Source organism: Oncorhynchus mykiss, chromosome 20 (genome assembly GCF_013265735.2).
Source record: "Oncorhynchus mykiss isolate Arlee chromosome 20, USDA_OmykA_1.1, whole genome shotgun sequence".
NCBI lineage: Eukaryota > Metazoa > Chordata > Actinopteri > Salmoniformes > Salmonidae > Oncorhynchus > Oncorhynchus mykiss.
The window spans coordinates 22,910,028-22,917,116 of record NC_048584.1 but is presented as its reverse complement, the minus strand read 5'-3'; the positions used below and the strand labels follow the sequence as shown (position 1 = coordinate 22,917,116).

The 7,089-nt window shown below is 42.5% G+C and overlaps 2 protein-coding genes across 4 annotated transcripts; one reads left to right on the top strand and one right to left on the bottom strand.

Annotated features, from left to right (window-relative positions):
- Positions 1 to 471: 471 nt before the first annotated feature.
- On the bottom strand, positions 472 to 2,995 carry LOC110499186 (ATP synthase mitochondrial F1 complex assembly factor 2). Of its 3 annotated transcripts, none has more exons than XM_036956016.1 (8): positions 2,917 to 2,995; positions 2,360 to 2,404; positions 2,076 to 2,224; positions 1,799 to 1,896; positions 1,594 to 1,674; positions 1,316 to 1,428; positions 913 to 1,028; positions 472 to 790 (listed from the first exon to the last, which is right to left on the bottom strand). In XM_036956016.1, the coding sequence occupies exons 1-8, from the start codon at positions 2,978 to 2,980 to the stop codon at positions 653 to 655; spliced, it is 804 nt and encodes a 267-aa protein (XP_036811911.1). In that variant the 5' UTR covers positions 2,981 to 2,995; the 3' UTR covers positions 472 to 652. The 3 variants fall into 3 exon arrangements, with proteins under 3 accessions (XP_036811911.1, XP_021431823.1, XP_021431822.1); XM_021576148.2 differs by having other exon boundaries at positions 913 to 971; positions 2,539 to 2,974; XM_021576147.2 differs by having other exon boundaries at positions 2,539 to 2,972.
- A 104-nt stretch (positions 2,996 to 3,099) lies between these two features.
- LOC110499187 (glucose-induced degradation protein 4 homolog) lies at positions 3,100 to 6,884 on the top strand. Its single transcript, XM_021576149.2, has 6 exons — positions 3,100 to 3,526; positions 3,878 to 3,937; positions 4,061 to 4,168; positions 4,697 to 4,798; positions 4,912 to 5,042; positions 5,423 to 6,884. Exons 1-6 carry the CDS (start codon positions 3,338 to 3,340, stop codon positions 5,484 to 5,486), a joined length of 654 nt encoding a protein of 217 aa, XP_021431824.1. The 5' UTR covers positions 3,100 to 3,337; the 3' UTR covers positions 5,487 to 6,884.
- The last annotated feature ends 205 nt before the right edge of the window (positions 6,885 to 7,089 follow it).

The following is a 7,089-nucleotide window of genomic DNA, read 5'->3' as shown; positions in this document are numbered from 1 at the left end:
TACTAGTCCAGCGCTCTAACCACTAGGCTACCTGCCATCAGAGGTAGCCTAGGTAGGTAGCCTGTATGGTAGAAGAGTAGTGGCACACTTAATGTGTTGTGAAATAACTGCCTTAATTTTGCTACGTCTCGTGCATGTATTTTTATCTTGTGAACATGCGTCAGGTGATAGAAATCTGAATGCACTACAAGTGCTTTGAAAAGTTTATGTAATTATACTTTCCTCATTCCTACCGCACGGACAACCGCTAAAGTACATTAAAATATATTATTCAATATTCTGGCTTGTAGAGGTCAGTAGAAGTAACTTTCCTGATTCAAACGCACATTTTTGCACGATGTAAAATTCAATGCAACTGAACGTCAGGTTTCCAGGCAACTACATTTCTAGCTCTTTGGGGTTTTAGGCTGGGTTTCTGTATAAGCATTTTGTGACACTGCTGATGTAAAAGGGCTTCATAAATACATTTGATTGATTGAGATAGAATATTATGTGTTTTTATTCCGCAAAAGACAACAACCAGAGATAAACACAAGTCCGAAGGAGTTGGGATTTCTTCCCAGTCAGAGGCCAGTACACTGCCTCTGTTGCCTTTGCTCTTAAGAGTCCTGTCTGAGTTTGTGTTGACTCAGGGAAGCACTGAATGTCCTCCTTAGTCTTGCATGAGTTTGCGTTTGACCGTTGAACTTTCAGAAGAGAAATGTACAAACAGAGCCCCTGCTGCTGTACGTGACCTCAGCTCATACAGGTCAACATCATGAGCCCACTCTACATTTCCCCAATGCCCGATCTATGTAGAGGGAAAAGAGACAGAGGAAAATAAATCATTAGTAAGAGAGAAAGAGATTGAATACATATCCACAACGCTTTTCTAATCTCTGTATATGCATTGTTTCTGTGGCGAGTTCCTACCTGGAACTCCTCCTCTAGTCGTGACAGCAGCACGGCCTGCTCCACTGTTATGTGTTTGTCTATTAAAGCAAAGGCAAGCACCACTGACTTCAGCTGGGTGATCACATACTCCAGACCTACACACATAGGAGGTCACACAAAGAATATTAGTAGTCTTGTACAGCCTATTTAACTGAGACTCTGCAATATTATGTGATCATAAACACCGGTCCTACTTCTGAGTGCAAAGCAAGAGGCTCTACCTGAAGTGGCCCAACAAACTGAAAATAGAGACGATTCTCTCTCCATTTTCAGTCCATTGGTCTAGGCAAGAGGCTGATTCCTTTTAGCACCCACATACAGTAAAGAATTTGCACATGTCCACGGGACGGGAGTACCTCTAATGACTCTTAGATGTTTTTACCTGTCAGGGACCAGAAGTTATAGGAACCCAGGTGCTGGCGGAAAGTATCCATCGTCGCCTGTGGGATCTCTGGCCCCAGTATACTGGTGGAGGAGCCAATGACTACGTTGTACCTGAAAGAGAAAAACATTCATTCAAGTATTTGCAAGACAATGCTACAAATCTCTGTTTCCCTCCTTTGCTGAAGATGACATGCAAATACGTATACATGTCCAGTGAACTTTTTGTAAGGTAACTCACAGAAAATGAGTCAATGATCATGTTAAAGTGATACCAACCGGTCTTCAATCCAGTTCAACACAGGGTCCCATTCATTATTCTGAAGCTCAACTAGTGATGGAGGCTCCTCAACTCTGTAACTGCAAGGAGACAACATACTCACAGTTTCAATCCCTGTGCAATCATACACATGAATGATCTGTAGAAATAATTTCTGATGGAGAGAACCTAAACCCACATGCTACTACAAATATCTCTGTGTACCAGATAGTGTCAGTCTCCAGATACTTGAGGGCAGCAGTGATCATTTGGTCCTTGCTGCGGAACGTAGGGTTATCTAGGGCTGTGTTGCAGAGAGTGGTCTGGAGGAGAGAGAACAAATCTCAAATTGCACCCTTTTCCCACATATAGAGCATTAGTTTGAATCCAGGCCCAAGTCAAAAGCTCTAGAGAAAGTAGTGCCCTGTATGGGGTACAGTGACCATTTCAGATACAGCCAACATGAAGCATTGAACAAAAGTACTGGGGTAAAAGGTCATACCATATGCATGCTGTAGAACTTCAGCATGTCTTTCTGAGTATCCCATTCATTCGCCACGGCAATGGCTAAGGCTTCGTTGGGGGCTGTGAACAGCTTTCCTCCTGGTGTTTTCAGTTTCCGCCGGTCCAGGTTGATCTCAAACATGCCACCTGCAGACCAAAAATGTAAGGTAAAAAAAGAAAAAAGAAAAAGTGAGTTCTTGAATTCTTACCACTCAGACTTCTTATTTAAATAATGTCAAGAGAGAAAGACCCTCACTCTCCAAGTTCCGATACAGTACTCACCCTCTCCATGGGATATGCTAACATCCTCATAGAATTTCTTTCTTTCTGTTGAGAGCGAAACAAAGTAAACAAGACATGTGCAACCTCCGTGGTGCACATAGCCACGATCACTGCAAACCAGCAAGCTCGAGAGCCTTTTCTTGATATTTGATGAAACAAGTGGCTGGTGCATCTCTTACCTGTGATAATGGAGTAGGATTTTGAGTTCACAGAGAGCAGCTTAAACATTTGACCTCTTGGGCAGACAGTGGGGGGAGAGAAAGCATGCCCCAGACAATTGTGAAATCTCACAAGATTCCTCAACATCGTGTCAGTGACAGAGATGTTTTAACAAACAAGTTTCCCCAATTGAAGTGGGGTTCAAACCTACAGTTGACTTGGCTAGCTGAACTAACGTTAGCTAACAGGAATGTGAATGCCGGATAGTATCGCTTTTCAAAATGCAGGACACACTACTGTTGCTATAAGAAACGACTGAAACGGCTGACGAATAATAGTTGAAGGTTGACTGATCTAAAACGAATCATTTGGAAAAATACGATCGTATTTGCACACACCTCTCACTGCATCCCATGTGTGACCTTTCGTGTTTGGCAGATTCGACAGATTTCCCAGATACATGGGAAATGTAGTTCTATTCTTGTTATACAATCAAACAGAATGGAAGAGTGCCAGAGCGAAAAGGACTACATCCTCAAAAGTCATTGATAGCGTTGCGATAAATAAGCCAATGAGCGGCGCGCTTTTAGACGAGTGCATCCCTTGGCTAATGAGAGAAGAGAATGCTGCTGTTTTATGACGCCCGCGACGAAGTCCATTTACTTTTCTGGAGCTTGGTGTGAGTGACTGAAGTATTACATTTGAAGGGATTTGGATGTAGGTGAGCCGCCTCATTCGTGCTCTCTGTACCATCTTCCCACATCTATCGCCCGGACGGCCACTGACTGCGGTCGGTGTCCTTCCCGCGGTACCAGAACCATGCCTGTCCTCGCTGGATACATCAGTAACACCCCCATGGCCTTCAAGTCCTCGGCCTCGCTTATCCCACCTCCCTTGATCAACACCCACCAGCCCGGTGTTATCGCCTCGCTTCTCTACAGCGGTTCCAAGTTCCGAGGACATCAGAAGAGCAAAGGCAACTCCTACGATGTCGAGGTTGTTTTGCAGGTCCGTTAGATTTATGAAACTTTCATTTGCCAGTCAGGTGACGACTAATTGTGCTGACTAAAATGTCAAAACACGTAATGATTGCCAGCTTCCAGAAGGAGTGTTCATAATCACCGGCCATGAAACCTAGATGTTATCATTAATTGAATTTACATTCTAGTGACGGTAGGTGAGCTGGCATTAGTAGTGAACATGTTATTACCAGAATGTGATTCAGCTGTGTTCAGATGCATCGTTGGCTCACATCATGACACCATTGGAAAGAAGTTACACAATGAATGATCCTTCATTCCACTATCTAGCAAGTGAACATTTACATACAGTTTTCAAGTCTTGTGTTGTTTCTTTCAGCATGTGACCATGGAAGACTCATACTTGTGTGGGTACTTGAAGATCAAAGGGTTGACAGAGGTGAGAATGATTTACTTGATACTGAAAAGAGGTTGAATAAAGGTTTATTCTAACCCTTTTATTTTAATCATGGTTTTGATTCCCAGCATAACCTGTTTCTCTTTCTGTTTTTTTCTTCTGAAGGAATACCCCACTCTGACTACGTTCTTTGCAGGGGAGATCATCAGTAGGAAGCGTCCGTTTCTAACCAGGAAGTGGGATGCAGATGAGGATGTGGATCGCAAGCACTGGGTAAATCGAATATGCGATCATTCATTTAATTTAGCCTAATTTAATTTAATAGTCTGATACCACCCATGTTGATCTGCTTTAGACCGCTGTGTCAAATGAAGTAGGAGTTAATCTTTCCTGGTGAGAATGTGAGGGTGTCATCCCCCTCATTAATGTTTTTGGTTGCTGTTAATCTCTCGTGGACAGACTATGTCAAATAAATAGTATTGTGACGTCTGTGAAAATTCCCTGGGATGCGACGGCTAACAGGCTAGTTTTGGTGTTCCGCCACTGGTTATTTGGTCGTATCAGGATTTGGTGAATGTGGTGCTTAAAGTGGGGGCAGTGATTTCAAGCAATGAGGGGATTCGATTAAGCTATCCCAGGTGGGTGGACTTTGCACCGGGTGAAAAGTGATTGAATTGGTTTGGAACCTGGGGGGGGGGGGGGGGTCTGATAACGGTAGATTTGTCAAGCAAGAACAATTGTTATGATTGTTAAACGTATTGTATTGTTCCAGCGATTAACGATTTTATATTTGGGCCCCAGGGAAAATTCCAGGCCTTCTACCAGTATGCAAAGACGTTCAACTCGGATGAGTTTGACTATGAAGAGCTGAAGAAGTCTGACTACATCTTCATGAGGTGGAAGGTAAGCTCCATTACCATGGAAAAGCTGAATCATGGCTATGAGGTTTGGCAACATTGCCTGTAAAAAATACTGTTGTTATAATGATGTACTAACTGTTGTATTCTCTTCCACAGGAGCAGTTCCTGGTCCCTGATCACACCATTAAAGATATCAGCGGTGCTTCCTTCGCTGGTTTCTACTACATCTGCTTCCAAAAGTCCACAGCCACCATAGAGGGATACTACTATCATAGGAGCTCAGAATGGTAACAGGAGACTAAATACTAACTGGGTCATTGATGAACATGTGATAAAACTGGTTCAGATGTAGCCAGGCCTTGTGAACTTAGAACATATGCATCTGTGCGTCATCAGTTCTTATGCGTTTCTTTTTTCTTTAAATTCATATTTTATTTGCTCAGGTTATCAGCGTCGGGATGCAGTTCATGCCCTAATTCTGTGGGGTGTGAACTTTTATTTTTTTAAATATAATTTTTTCAACTAATCAAAAATAAATTTAATAACTAATCTCTGTACAATAAGAGTTGAGGGCTTGGGGTTGATTTGATTTGGGACTGGCCAATGCATCTCGCCTCTCCTGACTTTCTGCACTAAATAGCACTGTCTGACTCCCTCTCCGTCACAGGTACCAGTCTCTGAACCTCACCCATGTTCTGGAACACAGTGCAGCCATCTATGAGTTCCGGTGACCCAGGCATTGTGGCTTTGTTGGCTCAAAAAGACTTTAAGGCCTGCAGAAGCTACATGAAGGAGGCATGAAGACTGAGAAGGACTGGGGAAGGATGGGTGGAAGAGGGACATGAAAACGGTGTTGTTTCTCCTACCAAGAGGATGTGCTTTTCTGTCTGAGGAAGAAAAGGAAATGGAATGATGGATTTATTGATGGACAGATGGAAGCAGGTCTGTTGGACTGGAACTTTCACGGAGGAAGGTATGGATGGATGGAAGAGACAGAGGGAAAGGACTGCTCTGCCCCAGCCAGGGCAGGCAGGAGCTTCAGTCCTGTGGGATTGGGGCAGAGAGCCATAGCAGTGTGATGCTTTATCATTTCTTAATTTGTTTTAACGTCTGATTTTAAAAGCTTGTTGACTTTCACTCTGCTGCGTCAAGGTCCAGTCATGAGTTATGAAAATGGAGACTTCAGTACGACAACACTTGTCTTTGGACACTTTATAAATAAAGCTGGGGTTTTCCTCTTGCAACTGGGGATTTGTCTGCTTTTATCCAATTCTCATCTGCGCTTAACAGATATTGGACAAAGATTCTTCTGCTCTACTCTATCAAAAGCTGGATCTCTTTTGAAGCTAAATGTCAGCGTGTGGAATAATGTTCTGATGAACTACACTCTGTCTTTTGGATTGAAGCTTTAAACACTTCATAGCTCATTGAATGTCAGTGTTATTGTTTTATTTTCAATCTAGGCTAACTCTTCTGATTGCCTGCAAAGAGATTTTGCAAGTTACCTCTTCAGCTACTCGTTGTAAATGTTCAGACGACAGAGTAATGACTGTCTGGAGGCCCGTGCTCTGTGGAAAAGACAAGTGACATTTGTGAGTGCTTGTGGTTCTTGTATCGTGGGTTTCATTTGCACACGTTGTGTTTAACTCCAGTGCCACACTTCTAATCCAATATACATGTGTTATGTAACACAGGTCATGGTTGGATTTAAGATGGAATCATGTTACTAGGCCCATGCAGTCAGCAGCATTTTACTCTACTCGCATTCATTAAAACAGAAATACTTTTGTCACCAACTTCTGTTTTCCTTGGGTGTCCATGCCCCTTCATTGTTAACTATGCAGCATAATGCAACAGCAACATTCTTGACCTGAACCATACATCTCCAAGTTTCAAAAACCAGATGTATTCTATAAAGTAGTATTCAAAATGTCTTCTCGTTAAAGGACATCTTTTGTCTAATTGCCCTTTTCAAGCACTACCCTTCTACATTTGCACCTGTCCATGCCATTGTGCCATGTTTTTAAACTGTAGCAAAATGTATTATACCAGTATGTGTGTGTGTGTGTGTGTGAGTATGGACCGAAAGCAGATTGGTGTGAAGAATGGAGTAAATCATATCAACATCCCTTGTTTTTCTTTTAAGACTATTGTATGAACTGTACTTCACTGACATACTAGCAATGGGTCCTGTTATTTATATTACTCCATAAAAACACAATGAACTCAATATTATTCTAGCTGGACAAATACACAGTATGTCAAATATTAAGAAACCCTGCTCTTTCCATGACAGACTGACCAGGTGAATCAAGGTTAAAGCTACGATCCCTT

What these genes read in the sequence shown, in the direction of transcription:
- LOC110499186 (XM_021576147.2), bottom strand. Translation starts at nt 2,665, where the DNA reads ATGTTGAGGAATCTTGTGAGATTTCACAATTGTCTGGGGCATGCTTTC. An exon ending in TAGCATATCCCATGGAGAGG is followed by an intron (nt 2,225 to 2,359) that starts GTGAGTACTGTA and finishes TTTGGTCTGCAG; the next exon opens with GTGGCATGTTTGAGATCAAC. An exon ending in CTGGAGACTGACACTATCTG is followed by an intron (nt 1,675 to 1,798) that starts GTACACAGAGAT and finishes GTCTCCTTGCAG; the next exon opens with TTACAGAGTTGAGGAGCCTC.
- LOC110499187 (XM_021576149.2), top strand. Translation starts at nt 3,338, where the DNA reads ATGCCTGTCCTCGCTGGATACATCAGTAACACCCCCATGGCCTTCAAG. An exon ending in AGATCAAAGGGTTGACAGAG is followed by an intron (nt 3,938 to 4,060) that starts GTGAGAATGATT and finishes TTTCTTCTGAAG; the next exon opens with GAATACCCCACTCTGACTAC. An exon ending in TATCATAGGAGCTCAGAATG is followed by an intron (nt 5,043 to 5,422) that starts GTAACAGGAGAC and finishes TCTCCGTCACAG; the next exon opens with GTACCAGTCTCTGAACCTCA.